Raw genomic sequence first — 25,914 nt, 5'->3', positions numbered from 1 at the left:
CTGTTCTGATACGTTGGATAGTTTGTTCAGGTAGTTCACCTAAAGTACACATGGAAATGAGGAAATGGCAAATTACCTGCTTGGTGGGGCAGGAAGAAAGGAGAAAGGGTGGTAGTTCTCACTCTTTCCACCTACCCCCACAACAACTCAGATTTAACAAAAAATGAAACGGTCTAACAAGTTGGAAATAACCAAAACCAGAAACAAGAGGTTTCATTAAAAGGTTCTCTCTATGGAAATAGCCCCTCAGAGCATTTTCACTTGAACAGTTATTTTTAACCTTTGAGTCTTGTGCACGCCTAAAATATTTTCCTGGAATGGAGTAGACCCTTGGACAACTAACTCAAACAGGCTAACAACAGACCTGCTTTTCTTAGATAACTTTCAGGCATCCCAAGCTGTCCAAGAACCCCAGGAATCTGCAGACCACTGATTTAAAACCACTGAGTAGAAAACAATAAAAACAGTTGCTGAATAAAGTGTTACATCAGAAATAATTAAAACTAAATGGCAATTTACTCTGGTATTTTTCACATTTAAGTACTTGTTCCTCCCTTACAAGTTTTAACATTAAATTTCCTGGAAATCAGAGGGGGAAATGGTTCCCTCCTCCCCTCACTCAGAATTTTTATTGCATTTGTAAAGTTAGTAACTGGTGAATACTTGGGATTCAACTCATAAAATCCTTTCCAATAATTAGGTTTATGCACAGCCGTGTCCCACACTCGCCAAAGCTGTTTGCATGCATTTTTCTGCACATCTAACAAACCACTGCTGCTTTCTTGGTTAGCAGGCTCTTTAGGAGGATCCATACCAACTGCCACATGTAGAAACTTTGAAAGCCCCAGCTAATATCAGTTATGAGCACCAGAGAAGGACAGTTTGCGTGCAACTGTGATGGATGTTCCTAAAGAAAAAAATCTTTAGGGGTTGATATAAATATAGCTCAATCCATATGTCTCTGTATCAAGATCAAATAATGAGAAAAGCAATCAATCATGGCTGCAAATATAAGAAATCTTAGTGGAAGTTTAACTGGGCATCTACCCTGAGTTGAAGAAACCTCCTTTGACTGTGAATGAGTGCTTGTCTGGCAAGAGCAGTTACTGGGGCAAATCTTCAGCTAGCATGACTTGCAATGGCTCTCACCTACAGGATAGGAGCACTTCCATGGAGGACTGTCATAAAATTCTTATTCTCAAGCCAGTCTATTTGCTATTTTGGTCAATTTTCCCCTTGTCTGAAGGTACTTCAAGCAGCAGGGTGCAATGGTCACCACAGTACCCAACTAGCTACACTCACCTGTCTGGCAGCTTTGGTTCTCTCAAGGCCAAAACTCAAACCAGCTCTTACTGCTTCAACCCAGACACCCTGACTGGCTCAGTTCTTCAAACACTGAAGAAAACATTGTGAGCAGGAAAGATGCAGCCAAACACACAAGTCAAAGACAGAGGATCATGACCCCACCTGGCCAGCTCCCAGTCAGATGCAGGAACAGCTGCCAACTGAAAAGCTTTTACATCTGTAAAGCTCAATACTGCAGAAGCGGGAGATTGGGATAGCGATGTGCTCACACAAGCCAAGTGCTGCCCACACAGAGCAGACAGGGCTCTGCCAGTGTTCTAACAAAGGTGCCATAGTGGATGCATCCATGCTGCTGAAACTGCTGACCCTGCCTCACCTGTCTGGCAGCTTTGGTTCTCTCAAGGCCAAAACTCAAACCAGCTCTTACTGCTTCAACCCAGACACCCTGACTGGCTCAGTTCTTCAAACACTGAAGAAAACATTGTGAGCAGGAAAGATGCAGCCAAACACACAAGTCAAAGACAGAGGATCATGACCCCACCTGGCCAGCTCCCAGTCAGATGCAGGAACAGCTGCCAATTGAAAAGCTTTTACATCTGCAAAGCTCAATACTGCAGAAGCGGGAGATTGGGATAGCGATGTGCTCACACAAGCCAAGTGCTGCCCACACAGAGCAGACAGGGCTCTGCCAGTGTTCTAACAAAGGTGCCATAGTGGATGCATCCATGCTGCTGAACCTGCTGACCCTGCTCCCATTGGCTGCAGCTGCCATGGGAAGCAATCCAGGCAGAACCCTGGGGAGGGCAGAGGCCCTCTCTGCCTGCCTTGAACATTGGCTTTTGTGCCTCTCATGCCTCTTTCAGCACTGTCTGGCATACGCTGGGTTTCCGAGGGAGACTGTTATTAGTTAGGGGCAAAATGAGTGTGGTCTGTGCATTTAAGGATGCATAAGTGGAACTACAGTGCTAGATGGCATTTGTGCATAAAGATAAATGGCTTATAATATTTTGCAGATGATGTGCTCTTTAACAACTAAAGATTTCTGGTTCCTTTTAAGCCCAAGGTTAAAAACAAATCCAGACATCACAGACAAGACATTTCAGTTCTGTCACGGAGTGAATTATTTCTACCCTGGGACAGCTCTTGTGTTAATTACACTGGATATAAAAAAATACACCTTTCTGGCAGCAAAGACAAAATCTTCCTGTTGAAAGACTCTACTATCCCCCCAGTGATGTGCTTGAGAGTTTGAGTTACCCTGCAATCTGCAACTGCATGTAGAAGATTTCCTTCTTTACTCCTGATAAACACTGTGATTGCAATTTAGAAAAGAACATAATGACAAAATCTCACCAATAACCTTCAGAAGGTTTTCCAAGATCATCTGTTAAATTGACATGAAAAGTTAATTCCCTTGTATAAATAAAAGCATGGCCTTCCACTCTTCTCATGATGCAAAAGAAATCAAGACACCCTCTGTTCAGTTTCTTAAAGTCATTGGGATATTTATTGAACTAGAAGGACAGTAGGAAGGGCTTTAAAATCCAGTAATAATCAAGCTAGTAGGGCATCTCAAGCCAATTCCTCACCCTCAATGAGTCAGGCAGGTTTCAACTTGGATCTTTTGTATCTTTGATATATAAACTAACTATAAGGGGATTAAATAAAAGCAGGTGATGACAGCATGACACATAATTAGCGCTTGTTTTCAGAATTAATTTCCCTTCTCTTTGGCTAAAAGACTTAAATTCACACATTCCAGAATTTGGGCAAATAGCTGTTCCTATGTGGGCACAGGACAGTCTCCCAGAAGAGCTTCATGCTAACACCACGTTAGTGTGGACACTGAGGCAGAGAAAGACTTAGACATTGCTGGTGTCACCTGAGGACTCCCCAGCAGAGGATGGAACCAAGACAGATTTCCCAGCTCCTATTTAGTACCTAACCTTGCCTTGCCAAATCACAAGCCCATACTTACCATATAGCCCCAAGTCACAAGCTTGATTTGGTTTATTAGCACTCAGCAGAGTTAATCAGTAATATGCAGAAACCTATTTTTAAATTACCTTTTATAGTATTTGTTCAGAATAAAATCTCACCTCAGCTGTACCTGTCCCTCCACTATTTGTCAGTTACCCCAGTTCTGCAGTCAGATAGGACTGAGGCACTAGGAAGCATGCATGTTTACCTGCCCCCTTGGGTCATTTACAGACCATTCAACAACAGAATATTGATTCAGCTTTGAACACTGGAGAAACCCAGTATTTTCTTTCCAAGCAAGTCCATTATAAAACTCAAATGTCTTGTTCCAAGAGGAGTAAGTGAAGAGGAAGATAAAAAGGTGCAAGGGTAGAAGATACCCCAGACCTTAATACAAAGTCTCTTATTGCAATTAATTTCCATAGTCACACTTCTGAATATTAATACAGTGTGTTCAATTGACTTGGAAAAGGTCACAGAGTGCATCTGATGTTTACTTAGATTAGAAACCTGACAAGATAACCACAATATATGATAAATGATTTTAGATGCACACAAAACTTTAATGTGTCTTTTTTCTAATTCACTTATTGTATATGTTGGATAAACAAAGGAGATTATGCTTGGAAATACTGCAAAACCAGCTCAGTAAGATACCAAATTATACAAGGCCTAAACATCTGTAACTGGCTTGATAAGCTACACAACAGCTTCCAACCATGACATTTAGACCTGCGGCTGATGGCCACGGACAGCAGAAGGACAGACAGCTGCTGTCCAGGAACAAATGCAGTGCACACAGTAAGCCAGGAAGAACGTGAAAAGACCTTGTATTTCCAAAATGCATGGAAGAGGCACGAGTGCTACTCCCACTCAAACCATCACCCCTTGGCCAACTTGACAAATTGGGAATCAGATTCTAGCTTGTTATACATGGGGAACAATGGAAAGAATCTGTCACAAAGAGTTTGCAGCCCACATGTTACTATGCCAGGCCTTCCAAAAAACTCCTTCAACACACTCAGTAACATCCCTGACTATCACACCAAGGTGCTTCTGGCCTGAGGTATGCTAAGTTTTGCTGTCCCACCCGACACCCTGCCTAGAGCCAGGACCAGAAGTCCCACACATGCCAAAGTTTGCAAAGTGGAAATAAGGACCTGTGGTGCGACTGTGGTCCAATTCTCACTTCAGAGGCTCATTTGATCATGCTTCTGGCAAGGTATGTGCCTGAGGCACTCATAACAGACATGCAGCTTTGTACCCTGCTGCTACTTTAATCCCTTTGCCCCAGGAGGGGAAGCAGGGTACAGGAAGTAGGAGAGAAAGGGGACATAGTGCCTATGATGGCACACAAAAAAAAGCACATCACAGGGAACTGTTTGATAGCAGAAGTTATTTTGTATTCATCTACCAGAGAGAGAAAATTTTCTATCTAGACTACACAATATGCTAAACACTTATCAAAGAACATTTAGAGGGAGGAAGATCTCTCCATTCCCTACAAGACTGCTTTCATTTATCATGAAAAACAAACAAACATGAAAATAGGATGATGGAAAATTAGAAAACATAGCCTAGGGGATGGAGGATGAGAGGAAAAAGCTCTGAACAACTTAGTAGCAGTGCGTGCTGGTTTTATGCACAGCTGAAGCCAATCCCTTGAAAAGCAAAGTTTTGACTCTTAAGTGGCCAGCACCTCTTGCAACATATTTCCTAATCAGTGAGTATTTATGGTCGATATTTTATATTTCCAATTTCCCCCTAAGGGCTCGTGAGAAAGCAGCACACCTGCCAACCTTTTCAGCTGGGCCAATAATTGCCAATTTGCTCTTTGCCTTAGTATATCACTCAATTTAGCCCTGGCTGTGCCCTGCATACATCCTCATTCATCTCTGTGCCCCCATGACAATTAGAGTGTTAGCTTCGGCTAACTAGGGCAACTATTCTACTAGGGTTGGAAGACAATTATTAGTCTATTTTCCCATCTTGTGGCAACAAAATTGAGAATCCATGACAATTACATTCAGCAATTCTGCACTCTGCCGCCTGCTCCCCCTCCTTGCCCCCACCTTCCGAATATTTCAAATTATCACAGCTCTACTACCACATTCAAATTTTCCATGTTCACAGGGAGTGAGGCTTCTATTTAAATGATAATGAGGGACGATCCATTCAATTTAGCGAGGGAGAAAATCCATTAAAAAGCAGGAGTTCTTAAGCTGATGGGTCAAGAAAAAGATAAAAACCTTTTTTTAAAGCCATTATACAAGGCTCTGTGTGGATTTTTGGACTGTTCAGGACATCAGAAAAGATTAGGACAATTACAGAACATGGGGAAAAACCAAAACAAAATGCCCAAACCTTCCACTTTTACTTGAGTCAACACAGCAAAATAGCAATATGGCTTATCTGGCTATTAATTCTCTGGCAACTCTCAATTACCTCACTATGAAAGCCAGCAGAGGAAAATCCCATTTTTGAAAAAGGCTGTTGACTCTTTGTTGGTTGTAGAAGACCTGAGAGTACACGTGTAATAGGGACGTCAACTTTGTAGTAGATTTTAAGATAATTTTACATCAACACAGAGAACATAAACAAGTGACAAGTTCCCATCCCCTCTTCCCCACACCACAACATCTGCTGTGCAAACCTGGACTAAAACTTCTGTTTTTCTGCTCCCGAGTTTCGTCATCCCAAAGAAGAGGCCAGCCTCAACAAATCAAACCTCTGCAGCCAGAGATGATTTCACTAGATCATAATAAGCATTTTTTTCCCCAATGACCCATAATAAATGGCACTTGGTGTAATGTCTGGGAAGAAGTACTATACAAGACAGACAATTGCTGTCTTACTATGAAGCTGTAGCACTCTCTCCCCACAGAAGTTTCATTGTGGCAAAGAAACAGGAAAATGCTCTGAGTTTTGTTGTGGATGGACTGATGGCTCTGTGTTGTGTAAGACATAATCAAGCATTAGCTTCAGTTTTCTTTAGAGTGCAATTATTTCAGGAGAGACCAAGCCACCTCTTGACTTCATGGTCCATTAGAGACTAATGACATGCATTAATGTAAATAAAGAACAACTTGCTGGCGTCCCATTGAACAACTCACCTCGAGAAACAAATCACACAGAGGAGCTAAGCTGCTCATAATAGCACCTGCTAAACAGACACTGACAACGAAGCTGGAGGGTGGACTCCAGCACTCCTAAGGTGGCAATGCTGAACGCGATAGCCGACACTTCCATACACATTTCCCACCACACCTGCTGTGTGCTGCCATACGGAAGCCAAACCTGCCACCTCCTGCCTGATTTACTCCATTGTTCTCCCAAGTTAATGGGGAAAGGAGATGGGAGGGAAAGGCAGCATGAGAAACAGTCCTGAAAGCCAAATACACCAAGAAACAGCTACTTGGGGGAGAGTGAGAAACAGCCCAGGTGCCTCCTGCCACAGAACATCTGTCCGCAAGGAGAGGCAGCCACCCCTGCACAGCCATGTGCGACAGCCTTGGTTTTTAACCGCTCACCACAGGGAAAATCCATCCTTGCCTTCCCTTTCCACCCTTACTGTCTTGTGGCTTTTTAATCCTCAGTGCCACAAGGAAGAGGTTTGCACCAGTTCAGCTGCACATCATCTATGTAACCAGCATGCTGGGAAGTACAGCTTCAGAGCCATACAGAGACCAGGCACGGCCAGACAAAAAATCCTGCAGGAATCGACATTCAGCACATACTTTTTCTCTCCTGTTCCCTGCTCCCTCTCTACAAAGAGAAACAAGTCTGCTGCCTTATTCCTTTGCACACAAATGGGGAAAACCATCTGATTGTACCCGCAGGACTTTCTAAGACTTTCTGACAGTCACTAAATAGACTACAGAACATTCACTAGTACGTGAGGAAGCGTTATACTTAATTAAAGCTAAATTGCACTCAAACAGTGAACGAAGAGCATTCTGTGATTCATGAACCTTAACTGTTTAATTACTAATTTGAAAAATTCTCATTTTCGATGGGTTGCCAGGTCATGAGAGTAGCTTCAGCAAAGCCCTGAACTGTGCCCTGGCCTCTAGGCACTGCCCGTTGACTAAAAAGAACAGAATGCCTATTTCCCACTGAATTTCACTGGCTTTGAAGATTTTGAAGGAATTAGGCACTCAGACTCAATTCCTGCAGGCTCAGCCTGCAACTTCAGAGGCAAAGGGAAAGGAGGAGAAAAAACGGGAAGTGTATTGGCTTAACAAGAGAAGTCACCAAGAGCACTTAATGCTTTGACCTAAGCTAATTGCTAAGTCTGAATATGTTATTCCTCTCCTGCGGCCCAACGTTACGGTACAGCAAGGCCACCAGGCACCCCTGCTCACATACCTGTCAAGAGCAGCCAGGGGGAGGGGAAGGAACGAATTGCATAAATTAAAGTATATATACAATTATGATCATTATCAACTAATCACACAAAGACGCCCTGCAGCAGGAGGATTTGACCAGCACCCTTCCCACCTCCCAGCACTGACTTTCCCCACTGCAGTGCGTGGGTTCAAAATCCTGGAAGCAGATCACAGGACACGTTATTTTTCTCTTCCTCCCACTGTGTCGGCTGTTTACAGCGCCCCATTCACACTCCAAACATGTAGAGAGAATTTTCCCCCGTCACATTTCCCTGTCAGAGCTGTCAAGCCGAATCCTGCTTTAATCTGCCAAAAGCACTTTTCTGCTGACATTTTTAATAAATACTTTCAGCTTTTAAACACATTTGTGGGAGCCATTTTTTCCCCCTTTTTCTCCCTTCTCCTCCTGTAGAATGGGCTCTGAAAGCCTTAATAGCAAATACATTACACTTATCAAAGGCTTTCCCCCCCCTCTTCCTTTTGCATCCTGACGCTGAGGTAGTGTTTTCAATTTTAAAGCTAAATTAACTGTCCAATTGAATTTAGCTGGTGTGAGCCGTTTTCTGTGACAGGTTTTAGTTATGAAGCATATTTTACATTAATAGAACTCAACATGAAAACCACTCGCTCTGGGATTTCTGTGGCTTGCCATTGAAATGGCAAATTTAATATTTCAGACATGCTCGTGCCAGCGTTTGATTATTGTTCTTCATTTAAATCTCTCCTAACGGGAAAGGTCCTAATTAGTAAAAAATCATGTTTTAATGAAGGCGAAATGCTAATTGCTAACACAAAAAGCCTTCATATAAAATTATCCCAGCAGTGCCATTGATTTCTTGGTGACTCAAAAGCCCATTTGTGTGTTTACACACTAAGGCACCGTTTGCCTTTGTTTTATCATAACATTTCACTCAACGTACCATCAAATTTCCTGAGAGAAAGACAGCTTTCCCCCAAAAAAACTTTCATATCTTGCAGGCAGGAAGCATAAAATTAGATGAACTGACTTTGCACCCAAACTATGTGATTAAGTGCAGTAGCTAAAACCAAAGATACTGTAAAAAGCTTTTAAACACAACTTCTTTGAGAAAACAAAGCATCGAGCCATTTTTCCCCAAGGAATAACAATTCCATTTCGTTTTCCCATCTCTGATCTTTTGCTTATCATATTATTTGCACCATGATTATAGTGTTTGCAAGGCAGCTCAACCACTTATGCCATAACACTCAATCATGACATAAAAAAAAGTTATTACACAGTGACCTCTGGATGCCAACATTTGTTCAGCAAGATTTATGAAAAGCCATGTCAGCAGCGGGAATTGCTGCAATGAAGCGATGCTTCCTCCTGAATGGTACTTACATCACTGAGACGGTCCCTTGAGCTGCTCCGCTGAGAGCTTGTGGCCTCCCTGATGCTGTCTTCCTCGCTATTTCTGCCACTTCTGCTTGTAGGGACCTTCATCTAGAGGGAGAAGAAGGAGGGGGAAAAAGGAGATTTTCAAGTACTGCTCTGCCACCTGTTCCCAAGGTTGCCAACAGTGGTTTAGTCAATGTTTCACTCCTATGCCCATGGCACTGTGGAGAGGATGCTTTTTGAAGGCATGGGGCTTCTCTCAAGTTGTGCTTGACCATGTATGTTCACGTTCCCTTTCACTAACATGCAAGAGCATGGGTGCTTTTAGCACTCCATGGAAGCAGGCAAGGCTGCACCAAAGTCCTAGGGCCTGATGCAAGAAGGGAGTAGACAGACAAACCCCCTTCACACTCTGCTTCCAAAAACCTCAGCTGTGATGCTGGTGTTTCAATACTGCCACTTGCTGCCATGTCACTGTTGCCCCAATGGCATGGTCTCTGGTTCCTAAACCAGAGATGTGCCTCTGGGCTACCACCAGGGACTACACTGAGAGGTTGGTACCAGCACATGGCCAGGTGCCTCAGTATCATGAGGGATACTGGCCCGAAACAACTTGCTTGAGATAATGCACAAAATTTGAAGTAGAGCATAATTAACTACCAAGGCTGGTTCTCTAACCACTAAATCAACCCTTTTCCTTCACTTGAAGTTATGCTTGTGTTTGTAAATAACTGAGAGGCACCAATGTCTGAAATCACAGCAACTTTCTGCTTACATCTGCAGAATGTTACAGGGGGAGGAGGAGGATAGGATAGATATGTCATTCATAGCTTCATTCCTGGGCTCATTTACTAACAAATTATTCTCCTAATTCCCTGGTGAAATATTGGGGGGAAAGAAGTGTTTAATTTATTAATAGGTTCTATTCATATCAGTTTGGTTCTATTTAAATTACACTATTTAAAATGTCTGCTTGTACAAATTGGTACTTTTAATGCCAATAAAATCCCCTGGTTTCTGTCTGTCCTATTTGATTGCAGTCCCAGCAGCTAGCAGGGTTTGCACATGGTGCTCTGATGTAACTCCAGCAGGTTCAAAGAGTCCTGCCACTGTGGCACAAGGAGCTTTGCTCGCTGGGCATGCTGCCACAACACAGGCACTGCAACCTGAGCCCTGGGAGCACACTGGTCGCTACACACCCATGAACATTTGCTGTGGCAGTCAGCAAAGTGCCTCACAGACTATTAATATTTTAATACAATATCCAGGATACTATATGGAGAATGAGCTCCAGTACTCATCCAGTCTGGAAGTACACAGCCCAGTATAGTAGAAAATAAGGAAAGTATCTTGCTTATGTTCAAACAACAGTACATTTCTGATTGAAGTCCTTACTCCACATGCTGTTCTGCCACCTTACACATCATCAATATGCTTACTTCCTCAGGATAAGACTTTTAGACACAGTCACATCAAAGTGCTACAAAGACAAATGTGTTTGAAGCCACCTCATCACAAAATCACTGCTCTCAGCATTGGTGTCCTGTCTCATCCATCGTGAGCCACCTTTCTAATAGGTTGTCCACCTGCAAATTCTTATCAAGACCAATTTTTCATCTTTGCTCCCGGGTCAAAACATTCAAACAATACAGCAACAAGAGGCAATCCCTGCTGTGACCTGCTAGAAGCATTTCCAACCAACACCAAGTCTGCATTTGCAAGTATCAGCATCAGTTATAAAGGCAGGAAATAATCCACTTGAAATTCATCATGTCGAATCCACACTGTCAGTTTCCTTAATAAAATGGCCAACAGCATCAAACACAGAAATCTAGCTATATTACAACAATGCTGTGGCCATTATCCACCAAATTTTTAATCCCACATGTAACTGAGTAAATTCGATAAGATGATTTTTTTTTTTCCCTGAGTACATAAAATGATTGTCATTCACTTATTCTTTTTTAGGTCTTTATTAACCAATTATAATTTTAGCTACCCCATTATCTTGCCTAGGGTTGATTGCCAAGCCAACAGGACAATAGGTAATACCCCATTAATTACAGCCTTTCAAAAATGCTGGCACACTAGCTTTCAACCATCATCTAGATCCTCCTACACTTACTTAAAACCCAACTTTACAGGTTCCCTGTCACCAGCCAGCTTTTCTGAAACTGTTGGATGTAGAGTATCCAACCTGCCAATTTCAAAGCTTCCAGACACAGCAGGTACTTTGTTTCTCCCTTAAATAGTAACCACTTAACTATTAAGGGACAGAATTACAATTTCCCTAAATACAGTACAGAAATACTCATCGAACCCTACCACTCCCAACTATGAGCACATCAAAGCCTGTCAAAATTATTACACTCTTGACCTAAACAGCCCCTAGACAGTTGCAAATTAAAGGAAAAATAAATCACATCATTTCTAATCCTTCCACCTTCTCAAGTGCAAATGTTCACCAGAATTTTTCAAAAGGACCAAACTGCCAGCTGTTTAAAGTTAGCACAGACTCACCCAACCTGAGTTGGGTTTTTCTGGAGTTACACTCTGCTCCAAACACCACCTGTTTCTTTCCTCCAAATTTCATTAAAGGAAAACTACACCTACACCCACGGTAACAAATTGAGACAATTTGACCTGACAAGGTCTTGTACAGGCAAGCAAATTAGAAGCATCACTGCTGCCATTAACCTTTCCAAGTAAATATCAATTATTAAACTTGCTGCACTACCTCTGTCCCCAGTTTGCTGCTGTGAATTAAGAGGGTTATCAGCCTTTTTGACAGATCTTGTTCATTTACACCTGCTGCCTGCCAGCAGGGGAGCCCACACACCCACAGCCAGAGTGCTGAGCCAAGCTGCCTTAATTCATCAGTAATTACCCTAATGAGCCACATGCAGGACCCAACTAGGAGGACAGGTTGTTCTGCTAAATGGATGCATTGGTTTCACGGGCACTCTCTGCAGATCTGGGTGTTAGGAAACTGGTGAAAAGCTTCTCACCCAAAGTTGCTCCTGGCTTGGCTGCTTGATTTCTAGTGATTTTTCTCTGGGTCTGATTGCTTGAGTTGCAGAAAATTCTCCTGACCATGTTCCCTGATTGAGCTTTCCTATAAAAACACGTATTTCTCTCCCTTTGAAAAAGCTAATGTTTTAGGCTCTGCAAAGGCCAGGTGGCCCAGAAGTGAGGGCAGCCTGTGGGCTCTCAGCCCCACCGCCCACCCAGGGATGTCATGGCTGCCTCACAAATCACAGGCTCAAACAAACACCTCCTCAAATTCATAGACAAAACACACTGCGTTCTCTTGTATAACACACTGTCAGGCATAGGCAGACATTAGTAATGGTGGCTGATGTCACTCTAAATACCTCAGGCAGAGCAGCCAAACAAGCTGTCTGTAAATGTAGGCCTGAGAAGGAGAGAACTGCCCAAGAGAGGTTGCCTTTCCACCTGGATAAAGCTGCCCTAATAATGTTACAGAAAAGCTGTAAAATCACTAACCAGCAGTGTTTAGGAAGGAACCCCCTCTCCAGCATGTTGACTTAGCCCATCTGGAAGTGCCCACGAGGCCCACTGCTGTTTTCTGCTTTGACAGAAGCAAAGGCCCCTCTCCCGGCCCTGCCAGCCGGTGCTTTCCAGTCAGTGCAACAGGGCCAGGAAGCCCAGGAAACAGCAGGTAGGAGCATATGTGGGCCAAATTTGAGTATGCTTGGTCACATTGCCTTTAGGTCTGCTCAAAATATTTTAGGAGTCATCTGAGAAGCAAAAAAATCTCAAAAGAACCAGAATGCCCAAAGCTCAGCAAAAGAGAGTCCTGGAAAGGTGCTGCTACTCAGCCTCATCTCCTGAGGTTTGGCATGGCAGAGGGAATCTCTTCTAAAATGTAGGCTGACTACTGTTCACTTCAGCACAGCTACGCTGAAACAAAATGAAAAGGCACAAGCGGACAACTGAAGTTATTTGGTAATTTATCTCTTCCAAAGGCCAAATCCTGCCCTCATCCAAATACTAAGTCAGTAAGACATTCATGTCAGTATGTATTCAGTGAAACATTAAGTAGGTGCCGAAGTTTTAGTCAAGCAGAGCCTATTTCATCACTGAAGTTAACAGAGCCCTCCAAAAGCATTAATTAAGCCCAAGATTGCTTAACGAACAGACCAATGCAGCCTCCCCACAAGATACAATCACACACCTGACACCACCACACACCGCAGAGGAAAGCTGGCAGTAGGTGATGCTGGCTATCTGCAATAGCTACGGTTCAGTTTTTACCAAAAACTACAGGTTTGTGTTTGAAAACATTAAAGACACTACTTCCAGCTCTGCAGGAGCAGGCCAGTGTGCAGACAGGGCTGACTTGGCAGAGAACAACCAGGAGCAAGGTGGAGAGCGTTTGTAAAGCCACAATCAATTTGCATGCTGCAGGTGCTCATGGACGGTCCCAAGCCACATTCAGAGCCAAGAATTATGAACCTTGCGCTGTTGGACATCATGTAGCATGATTAAATATCATAACTCATCCCAGTAATAACTCCAGCTCTCATTAATGTCCAGTTCTGCTATCCTAGACTGCTGCTGCCTTTCCATCTCTCCCACCCAACTTCCCCCTCCCTGTTTGGTTTTATGGGGCAGGAGGAGAGGAATACATGAATGGGCAGAACAGGTCTTGCTTCACCAAAAGGGCTTTCTCATTACCACTACGTTGGCTTTCGGCCTCCACTTTTTAACCATAATAGATCAGCCTGCTCTCCATTTATTTAAGCTTTTCTGATGTCACAGGAAAGCACATTTTTATTTGGTGCACCTATTTTCAAATCACGGGCACACTGCCCTGCTTATTATTAATAAATACACTTTGATTTATCACAAGCTTGGATTGAGTGCCACGGGGAGCCTGGGGCAAAAGGAGACAAATTCTTTTCTTAAGTTGTTCTGAAAGGTGCTGGGCTTCCTGACCCTCACCCCCATTAACCCAGCACAGCTAGTGTGCTCCTACTGGGAGCTCCACGGCTTGCACAGCGGCAAACTCGGACTGATCTTGTGCCATCTCAATATATTTGTTCATTATCTTGCGCACACACAGAAGCATTTGGAAATGTACTCGGGGCACAGGCCAAATTGAATCATCTGCCTTCATTTTCCACACGATCTGAAGCTACAGCTGCTACAACAGGCTGTGGGATTTTTATTTTCCTTCCTTAATTTTTTTTTTTTCTCGCTCTTAAAGTCACAGCAGTCTGATTTTAAACCTCTTGCCATTGGTTGGGTTTGTGTCTGCTTTTTACAAAACAGGTCTTGCAGACACATACGGCGGGAAGAGAATTTCCCAACAACCTTCCTCTGTGCTGCTCTAAAGGCAAGACAGAAAGCAGCACCCTTGGAGAGAGACATAATTAAAATATTCATCTTGGAGATGCCTCTTCTGGTGGCTCAGATGGGTCTATTAAGTCACCAATCCTCTCACCTCTGCCAGCAGACAGGCACCAGCAAGAATGGTACTCACGTACTTTGTGCTACACCTGGGAGCAGGGAATGGTCCCACAAAAACACAGAGGCCCTTCCAGATCAGAAAGAGCAAAGATCTCTCTGCAGCACTGAGCCTCCTTTCAGAAACACTTTAACTTCTTGAGAAAAAAAGTTTAATTCCTTTGTAGAGCTCTGGAAGATCAACTTTCTTTTGTCTTGAGAGAAAGGAGAGACCAAACGCAACCTCCAGATTTAGGATTTTACTGACTTCATGGCAAATTTATTTTGGCAGAAGCTACTTGGAGATAAGCAGGTACAGCTGAAAGGCATCCAAGTCCCAGAGTTTAGGTCCAAGTTTTCAGATCATCAGAGAAAGGGATGAATCCACCTCATCATGCTCATCTATCTAAACTAATGCTGCTGAATGCCACTTTACATCTCATCAGTGTGTAATGACTATCATCTGCTCTGCCAAAGGACCCTTTTCAACTGTTTCTGTAGGGTCAGTCACAGGAAGAAAAATTTTCAGCAGATAACATTTCACACTAACAAAGATTATGATTCCCCATGACTACAAGAATTCTTAGAAGCAACTGGTCCAAAAACTTATCAAAACTAATCGTAAGGCCTGTCCCCTTCAAAACAAACATGAAAATGAAGCTTAATAACAATTTGGCACGATTTTTTGCAAACATATGCTTGCATTTTATCATCAACTCCCAGATAAGTTTGTGTTTCTCTTGGTAGACTATCGGCAGTAGCAGGTTTATGTAGCAGGAGACAGTAAACTGCCTTAATAAATACGAATGGACAATTTAATTAAAATATATTGGAGACTTGGAAAAAGCACTATTTGTGGACAAAGCAGTGTGTTAAGGGATTGCACTCAAGGCTAGCTCAGTGTATTTTAAGCAGGCAACAATAAGTGGCAGTGAAACATACTGCACAGAGCTCTATCCCAATGATTAAAGAGCACACTGAAATTATAAACGTCTGTTTTCCAGACGGGGGGAAACAAGACTCACCCAGTTGCCTCTGGTTTTAATGCTTGAAACAAAACAAACCATTTGGCTTAAAAAATGTACTTCTTTAAACGTGAAAAGACCCATGTATCAAAACAAGGTGGAATCAGCTAAACACATTACTTCTGACTTGTTTCCTTGAAAATCCAGCCTTAATGCATTCTAACAAAATTTATCTATCCCAAGCATACCTCATAATGAGATCAACTGGGAAAAATATCAGGCTTGTTTGTATATTTTATACTTGCTCTAACTTGGCAGTTTGGAGATTATGTATTCCCCAGGTCCCTCCTTAAATCGTTTCACACGCTGCAATTTGATTTTCTTTGCTTGCCCTTTTCCACATTTTTTTTTTTTTTTAATACATTTTATTGAGTCTGGCTCAGAGGGAAACGTTCCCTTTGAATTAAGGGTGCAATCATTTTTTTTTTTCCCTCTAAATAAGGACATATGGCATATAAAGCAATGTTATGGTCCGAGGATTTTATGATTGAAGTAGGACTCATTTTAAAAAATGACAGTAGCATCAGCTTAGATTAGAGTAGTTTTTCTAATTGGGTGGTGCTGCTCTGGATGTTGTGATCAGCTACCTTAGCCATAACTAATTTTAAATATGACATGTCTGTTTTCACTTACTGTGATGAAGAAGAAAACAGCAGCAGAGTTATACTGAAGGAAATTTGTCCCTTTTTTTAGCACTCATGCAGAAAGTCACATGATATTTAGAAGGTTAGTGCTTATACATTTAACTGATACACAGACTTCTGGTTTCTAACCCTGGCTTACCTGTTTCCTCCTCTGGATAAGTTACTTAAATAACCCATATTGCAGTTGAGCAGTCTGTAACACAGTGGTTAATTTTTACCTCTATCTGGGATGAAGGGAAGTTGCAAAGGAATTCTGTGCTTAGTGACTGTCAGAATCAGCTGTTAACAGGAAGACAAGTACAACTTAATGTAATAAGTAGTATTATTAGTGAAAAAACAAAATACTCAAAAGATGTTATTTTCTCAGCTACTTAAGCAACTACTCATCAATAACCTAACTCTACATCTTAATGCTTGCAACTAGACATGAGAGTCACCTTCCATTTAAAAATAAATAAATTAAAACCAAGCTCATTTGGTGCAGTTTTCGAAGAATTGCTATATGGTGCTCTGATTAGCTAGGATAACATCCTGCAATGAGCTCAGCTTTAGCTCTCCAAGAGACCCTTCTCCAGGTCTGGTGCCATCTCTAACTGTAGAGAAAATATGTTTGATCTCACGAGCTTTGAGGAGTGCAGCCAGTGGGCCAGTCCCCTTTGGGACCAGAGAAGCTTTTTTCACCCTGCACCAAGAGGCTGTAAGGAGCAGCAAGGTTGGCTTTTCTGTAGCTCAATCAATACACTGGAACTGCTGCAAAAATTTTTCACAGCTTCTTGGCTGGCAGGTGGCAGAGCCAGCACCACTTCCCCAGGACAGCCTGCGCTTGCAGGACTGGGAGGCTCACTGTGATGCGAGCTAATGCTTATTTTGGAAAAGAGCTGCTGCTTAAGCAGGCAAAACTGCTCGATTTCACAGCTGCCATCAGGCCTGCATAGCAAACTGCACTCTGCATGCCCCCATCCGTACTTGGCAGATGGTAGAAGACAGCTGGGAAAATCTGGGTTTGACATACATCAACGATAAACCGTGTCAGTGCAGACCTGCTTAGGTTACAGCTAGCTAGTGTGTGTGCAGGAGCGAGACTCTGACTGGCAAAGGGTAAACTACATTCCTAACCAATTTAGCTAAAACCTGCCTTCCACAACAGGGGCTGCAGACAGCACCTACGAGCCCTCAGGGCTGTCTGGGAGAGGCAGGCAAGGCAATAAAGAGGTAACGTGCAATTTTAAGATTCATGGGCTACAGCACAAAACTAGCACAACACCTAACAAGACAGCACCCATCAGCAGTGATGATTTATCAGGTCCCGTTGTGAAGGTAAACTATAAGCAGTTGCCAGAGGAAAAAACTCAGGACTGCCCACATTCCCTCAGTGAAGAAAACCCTGAGTAATCAAATACACTTATTGGGGCACCTCAGTATTTAACAATAAATGAAGGCATCTGTCAGCACACACACACAAAAGACACAGGCTAGCTGGTGCCCGAAGAGAAGCAGCCAGTTAAGCTGGGAGATGACAATGAAACTGTAGCCAGCCAAGGGACAGACATTATCACCATAAACAAAAAGGCAGCACCTAATAATCACTGCACCACCTGTAATACTCAGCCAGAATTGGATCCCCTAACTACCCTTTCATTTAGCAACAGGTCTAAATGAACAGCATCCAATAAATACTCCATGAGAGAGCTGAAAGCCTCTGAGCAAGTTACTAAATAAGATTTGTGGCTTTAAGTTTCACATTAAGGTGATTCAGACCTGTGATTCCATGTTACAAAATACCATCCAATATGCATCAAATGAGAAGTTGATTTTGCATATTATTTTGGTTATGGAAAATAAATGGATATGCTAAAGATCAGCTCAGGACTCTTACAACAGATGCATCAAGTGTTACCAAAACCAGTGCAGCTGACCATATCGAAAGGAGGCAGGACAGAGGAGTGATTGACTAAGCACCCATTTAACAAGGAGAGAGCTGTGTTCTGCTGAAATCAATGGACTAACCTAGGCTGGTTTTACACGATGCTTTTAAACGCCATGTAGGACACAACTGGAATTGACAGCTTGAACATTGCTGCCATCTATGCATACAGATACTATCTATTAAAGGTTAATATCAACAGCTGCAATGCTCAAAGCAAAAGTAGATTTAAAATACATATTAGATTGTCCTAAGCTGCAGGAGATGTTTCAAAATATATTACAAAATTCAAACAAGAAAAATCTCTGTATACTCTGGTATTTCTCTTCTAGTAATACTACCCACCAAAAACAAGGTTTCTGAATTGAAGACAAAAGGTGATGATAATAGTCAGCAGTGATTTTAGTAGGAGAAGACCCCCAAAAGCAAACACATTACAAATTATGTCAGACAGGCAAAACATTCGATGCAGTTCTGCTTTGTCCTTGAGAAGAAAACAGACTTATTCCTCAGTCTTCTGATAACAGAACAAAGATATTAGACAACATTTGCTAAGGATAAAGTCCAGACCTGCTGCACAAGCCCTAGAATGGGAGATCATGCGCACACAGATGTTTTAATGAATCTCGGAATAGCCACTCCGAACACTGAAAAAAGACAAGTATCAGGGAAATCTTTCAAAGGAGCAACCAGGACCAGCTGGGCAGCTACAGGCACACTGCCATGACACCACGCTGGAACAGAAGAAGAAAAAAAACCCTGTACTGGATTCAATTTACTGAATTAAACTATTTCAGTCAACAGTGTTTTCTGGAAAAATCAATCTTCTTGAATAAGCCTGGTTTCATTGCACTGATACATTTGGTTGAAAAAGGAACTGGATAAACATGATACATTGAGGGTTCTTGATACACTCTTACTGCAAGATATTCTGATAAATAGTAGTGCTATGAGCATCAGTAAGGCATATTTTAAGTGGAGAACATATTGGCTATATTCTCAAAAAGTAGTGATAATAAATAATCATTAATGTTTGCTACATAAGGTAAAAGGATTTAAACAAGGCTTGCAGTTATTCAATAGTTCCATCAATAACTGAGAAAAATATTACCAAAACCACTGTAGATAAAATTCATAGATGCCAACAATAGCTGTTAAGAAATAAGGGGGGAAGGCAGTTTTAGGCAGCAACTTGTATTCCTTCAAAAACACATCACATTTGGAAAAAAAAAAATACCCCAAAGCAGAGTTGCACTCCAGTTATAAGGAATGAAGGCAGCTTCCTGCAGCTACTATGGAAGAGAGACTATGCTGCTGAACAGAGCTGCTCAGGAAGCGGAGGAAGGGTGTCAGCAGACAAGAGCCTCCATGTGATCTTCCAGTGTAATGTTACAACCAAAGGGAACCAATCCAGTTCCTGAGCAAGAGAAAAGAGGCCACTTTCTCTCCAATACAGCATTGACAGGAATGATGTAGGAAGGCTGGCTCAGTCTACAGCCTCCTCAGTAAGACTACAATGCAAAGCTCTTCTGAATTGATAACCCATGGGAGATACAGTCTAACCTGTAGTACAGGTAGTACTGCAGATCTCTCCTTAATTGGAGCTGGGAACAAAGGTTGCTATCCTGATGCTGATCGATGGTGAAGAAGGATTTTGCAATGGCAGCCTGCAAACACTGTAGGTTCTTGTCTGTAGTTCAGGGCAGGGACAAACACATCCTCATTCTCACTCAACAATTCACTGAAACTCCCCGAGCATCTCATGTGAAAAAAAACATCCTTAGTACAGTAGACTTTCAAATTCATTACTAGGACTCTAAGGCACCACATAACACAATTAAACAACACCAGATGTGCATCATATATGTTAAAAAAAGAGAAGACATACTGTGTGCAGATACAACAACAATTTGCTGTTCAAATTAATTCAGGAATCAGTACCATCCTTATAAACCAAATATATAAAACATATGCTACTGTAGGCATGCATAAATTGCACGCCATCTTTTCCAGATAAAGACACACATGTAATTAATAAACTAAAGTGCTGAGCAGAGCCACAGGTCTACCCTGCCCTCAGCACTAGGGCACACCCTGGACTCAGTTTAGCCAAACAGGGAACTCACAGGTAACAGAAATGGATGCCAAACTTAGACCCAAGCAGGTTTTTTACCCAACACTGGCCTAAGGTTAAGCTACAGTGGCACAGTTTAAATCATGGGAGGTAGCAGCTGCTGTTCACATCACAGGATCAGATCTACTATCACGTTTCCAGCCGTTTCCCAAAGCAACCCACAGTCACGTCCCTGTTATATCTGAAGATCCTGTAAAACCTACAAGCAAGGCTCTGGCATAGCAGCAGCTGGAGAAAAGCTGGCATGAAAGGCAAGAGAACCAGCACTTCAACACAGAGGGAACTGATGGATTGCTGGCATGACCTGAGGTATGATGTGAATTTAGCAAGGCAGAGACAAGTCCTATGCACACCACCATTGATATTTTTATTCCAACTTTTACCTTGTTCTACTTAGACCTATGACTTGCTTTATTGCTAATTCAAACTCTACTAAGCCCCCAACTTGCACTCTGTCTAGACTTCCTGGGACCTGTCCTTTCCCTGGTAGAGATCTTTCTCCCCCAGTCAATGGTCCCTTGTCACCACAGGCAATGGAAAGTTAACCACAGCTGCTTCAGTTAAGTCCCAACAAGAACCAGAATAAATTTATTCAGGCTCCCCAGACTAGCAGATGAACCAAGGCACACTGGCAATAAACAGAGCAAATGTTACATCTCTACAGCACTGGGAAGCAGGTCTTTGATTCTGCACTTGAAGCACAGGCATTTGGAAATACCACTGCTGTCTGGTTGTGATCATCTGTCGTGATCAGTCAATGCACTAGTGTTGTCAAGGAAACCTTCAGTAAGGCCAAGAGATCCTACACCATCACTGCAATTTTTTTGATTTGAGAAAACAGTATAACTACCATAGCAAGCCCAGCCAGTTCCACAAAGAAACAGAGAACCAATTTCCTCTAGATGCCCAGAGGACATCCTGTTTGCTGTTCAACATCCTGAAGAAAACAAAAATCTAAGAATAATTACAGCCAAAGTAACTACGGTGAAGCCCTTTGGTAATTTTCAGCCCTGAGTAACTAAAAAGGGGTGACAATTATTTTAGCTAATGATCACTGCACTTTGAGATTAACACTCACAGCTGAGGAACAGGAAGCAGCTCTTTAGAAGGCAGCACTGATGTTAGGCTAAGCCCAGAGCCCTGTGAAATAGCTGGTTGCCAATTGCTGTCATCAAGGGACACACTGCATGACCCAAAGATGCAAGGAAGTAAAGAAAGCACAGAAAGCTCTGTAAAGTTAGACTGGGAGCCTGTCCTACCTTCTCCCTGTGCAACATAGACTGCATTCATTTACAATTGTGTTACAAAAATGCTTTTTGTTGGCCTATATGGTCTTTTGCAATGTGCAGCTCAAGAGTGGCTTGGCACTAACTATATATTCCCTACAGCCATAGTTTTAACAATTTCTCAGACACAAAAGAACTGGCTGAAACACTGTAGCTCTGAGCAAAAAAGAGGATCTGGAGTTCATACTGTGCTTTTTGTCATGACAGAAAAGCTAACTCAAGTGTCCTTGTTCTTTCTTAGTGCTCTTCCTGAGTTGGATGCCTCCAAAATCCAATCCCTAACTGTTTGGCCCACATTTTTCTTCTTGTGATGGTTACAGTCAAAAATACAAGAAAAAAACCCCACACTACCATGCCTTGCTCAAGGTAAATCACCTCCCTGTAGCTGGAATGCCATGATTCTCCAAATGTGTAAACTGCATCCTGATACAGATGAAAGGGCAGACTGCAGAATTGACCATGAAGCAGATACACCATATATTGAAGGTTATCCAGCTGGTCTGAATTGCTCCATGTAGGTGAGAGTCCTCTCCTCGCTGACTCTGGAGAGCAAGGCTGCACTGGTGCCTTTCCAAAAGGAGTCAGGCTGTGCCTGGGCATGAGCTGGGTTCAGAGAAGGGGAAACCTGCCTAAGGCAGGCCCAGAGAAACAGAAACCTGCATCACTTCACAGAGGGCACAAAGACTTGTCAGGCACCAAAATAAACATGTCCACTCTTTGAACCAAAAATCCTGATGTGAAGCTAATTTAAACTGCCGCAAATGGCATCTAGTGTGCTTATTGAGCTTTAAGTCAAAGCTTAGTTTTGTTCAGGTTAAATAAGCTATGAATCAGTCTAACTTGAACTGGAAAAAGCAGCTTTTAAAGCAAAACTGAAGTAACAGTCCAGTTAACTTTGACCGCTGCGATCCTTCCTGTTAGAATGGTCTCAGCAGCAGGAAAGCTTATCTTCCTTGTCACATTTGGTGCAGAAAGGTATTTTAAACATTAATAAGCATCTGGTTTCTCTAAATGTTCAGTGGGAAAGTCTAGAGTTGCACAAAAAGCACCACAGAGGATAATACAGTAATAGCAAGATGTGTTTATTAATGATAGTACCAGTATTTCCTAAGGGCCTTTCTAAATAGTCTGCAAATACCCATGAAGTTTAAAATGCAAGGATGCACAGTATTATTGTCCCTTCTCAGAAGGAATAAAAACATCAGATGACTTTGGGAACATCAAGCAATGGATGTGGGATAAGGCTAGGACTACAGCTATAGAGAAAACTGGATGGTTAAAGACACTGCAGCTTGTAATAGCAACTATCTTGCATCTTATCCACATTGCTCTCCCTGGATGATGCATAAGTAAATATTTCTTAGAAAGAAAGTATAATGTTAACAGAGTGGAGCTTGCTGAGAAAGCAAAAAAGGAATTGCTGCTTTTTCGGATATGAATGGAAACCCCACACCTCCATAGAAAATATTTCACTAAAAAGAGGCACAGAGGGACAGCATGAGAAATTGAATCCAACAGATAGGAAGGTGTTGTTGAAGAGGGGTATGGGAATACACCTTTGCTACTGGGAAGATACAATGGGATTCAGCACTACTCTTGATACAAGGGACAGAATAGTTTTACTTTGGGCTGAAAGATCTGTCTCTGAGTGCTGTCCAAAGGCAGGAGGCTTCAAAGTACCTTGGGTGCAGACTTGGGAAATGACACGGTCTGCTGCCACCACAGAATCTTTACAAGCAGCAGTGGGACCCAGAACTGCTGTAACCAGGGGGAACAAAACTGAAATCTCAATCCAAATACCCTAAGTCAGCAAGAGAACTCTGAATTGTAGCTCTTTCTGTAAGAGCAAGCACGGGAGAAGGAACAAAGCCCAAAATAACAGAATTCACAAAGGCAGAACTATGGGTAGAGCTTGTTAACCAACTAATTATTCAGTTCTTTAACATTCCCTTGTTGCTGCCTGTGAATGAGCAGCAAGAGGACATTAGAAGTATCAAATGGGAATGGCAAATGCCTCTAAAATGATGATGCAAAAATTGAATATGTCTCCTAGAGATGTAAAACTGGTCTCACATGGAGCTTTTGTTCTAACAGTTGTCTCAGTCGATAGGCAAATTCCACCTAACAGCACACGTTTAGACACCATTGCGCCATAAACACCCTTGCTCAAAACGCTTTACCTTGCTACTATTCACCGTGTACCTGACAGTTTCCTATTTAAAACAATGACTGCTAATGGAAACCGTTAACATAAGGCTAAAAGAAACATTCTTATTCACTGAACCAACACTGTTGTCTCGGCAAAACAAAACAATGAACATCTGAGTTCACAGGAAAATATATTAGCACAACAGATGTGTGTGCATGTATTTCGGCCCTTTGGTAAAATGCAGTTTTGGGGCCAGATGTTTCTGCTCATGCCAAAGAAGAATCCAGCTGCATCAAGCTGTGAATATTTCTTCTGATCTGTCAAAATCTGCTATGAACTAGAAGAGAAAAAAACAGAACTGAAGTTTGAAATAGAAGTTTGTTTTCCACTGGGGATTTTACCACCATCTGTATTTTAAAAGCTTTAGCACGACTTGACAGAGTCTGAAAAAGTTTGCAACACAATAGGTGAAGCACAGTGAAATACCATTCAAGTAAGGGTTCTGGTAGAGTTGAAACATATGGTAAAAGAGTATTTTTGTGTACATTTTTTCCCCCCTTAAAAATCAATTTATACTTATTAGTTGGATTTACAACATGTTTAAATTGTACAGCCCTTCTTGTAATGCGCTGCCGTTACAAGCTGAGCTCTCACTATTGAGATGACAGAGCAATATTGAATTACTGGGCAAACAAGGTCCTTTTTGAAAAACACCAGAGGTGATTCTTTTTCTCATGGTTTCTAATACCAGTTGTTGACTTTTTTTTTTTCTTCCATTAATGGAATTACTATGGATTTGCAATAATGCAAGAGTAAAATTATATCCTTTTCCTGAAACCATAAAATATGAGCTCAAATGGGAGCAGAATAGCTACATGTAAACATAAATGCAGCTCATAACAAGGTAAGTTCACCAACTAGGCTATGTTTGTCAACACTTGGTATTGTCCTTTCTAAAAACCATCCACCTAGTAGGACCAGCACATTCCTAGCTCACAGCCCACCTGTGAAAAACCCTGTAACTCACCTGAGAAACCTCTGGTTTTATCTCCTAAAACCAGATCCTTCTGTCCAAAGGGAGAATACAGTGACAGTATCAGGATCAGTGACTTGTTTCTATTCAGTGAATAAGTGGCTGCAACATTACCTTCTGATGAGTCCTAAAGCTGAGATTTTCTGAAGTGCCTCAGGTACCCCAAATCCTAAATACCTACAGATTCCAGCCTCTCCCACTCTACCCTCAAAATTTCAGCCTTAAAAGAAAAAAATCACCTGAAACAGAAAAAAATAAATAAATAGTATAGCACAAAGGAAGTGGAATATAGCTGGAGGTATCTGAACTGAACTCAGTTTAAATTCTGAGCTGCAGTTACTGCCTGCTCTCCACATTTATACACCAGCACTCAGGCAGCTGTGCTGCCTTCCAGGTGTGCGGCGCCGCTTTGCCACTGACAGGGTTATCTATTTTACAAAGAATTATGCTAGCAGTGAAAATCACAGTAGAATTGTTTTGAAAGAAGCAAGCCTCAGATGGACAATTTAGATTTCACAGAAGCTGAAAGAGGATTTGCAGGTTCAAATTATTAATCAACACCCTGCCAGGCAGGGGCCAAGAGCAATCTGCTGGTGCTGAGTTTTCTTGGACTTAAACTGTAAAATCTGGATTTTTAGATTGACTCAGTGGGGAGAGGGTTTTTTTGTGCCTATAGCTCTTTCCTTCTGAAGCATCCAAGCAAAACCTATCCCTGGCTTTTAGGGGCAAATATGAGCCTATGGATGGTGGGGGAAATTCTTCTTCCAGGAAACTGGAGATTCAGGGGCTTTCTGAGTCAGTGGACAAGTTTTACATGACAAGGTTATCTGTCTGTTTTTAAAATTATGTTCCAGCTAAGACAAGACATTATAAACTGCACACGGGGACTTTCTTTTGTTAGCAAAAAACATGGAGAAAAGAGGCAAGAAAAAGGGAGATGGGATGCCCTTGGAGTACCCCACCTATTGCTGCAGAAGCATCAGTTCTCCCACAGTGACAATCACTATGATGCAGGCTGCTCTGGCAAGGAAGAATTTAATTGTAATAAGTACCTCGCACTTAATCACAGAGAATCACACAGTGGGTGCCTCCAGTGACATCAGGCTATCTATAGCATCTCTTTGCTTGACCTATCAAGCTGATACATGCCTGCCAGATTCGGCAGGGACAAAATTCAAGAGAAACAGAACAAAAACAAGAAAGGAGGAGGGGAAGAG

General features: G+C 42.2%; 1 protein-coding gene across 1 annotated transcript in view; it reads right to left on the bottom strand.

Moving 5' to 3' along the window:
- Positions 1 to 25,914, bottom strand: part of FBRSL1 (fibrosin-like 1) — a 386,476-nt gene that overhangs the window by 287,114 nt on the left and 73,448 nt on the right. The window contains exon 2 of the mRNA XM_009997643.1: positions 9,037 to 9,138. Coding sequence (XP_009995945.1) covers positions 9,037 to 9,138 — 102 coding nt within the window. The remainder of the gene's footprint in view (positions 1 to 9,036; positions 9,139 to 25,914) is intronic.

The sequence above is a fragment of the Chaetura pelagica genome, unplaced genomic scaffold (assembly GCF_000747805.2).
Source record: "Chaetura pelagica isolate M959 unplaced genomic scaffold, ChaPel_1.0 scaffold45, whole genome shotgun sequence".
In the NCBI taxonomy this organism is placed as follows: Eukaryota; Metazoa; Chordata; class Aves; order Apodiformes; family Apodidae; genus Chaetura; species Chaetura pelagica.
Note: the sequence above shows the minus strand (reverse complement) of the source record. Positions and strands in the feature narration are given on the sequence as shown.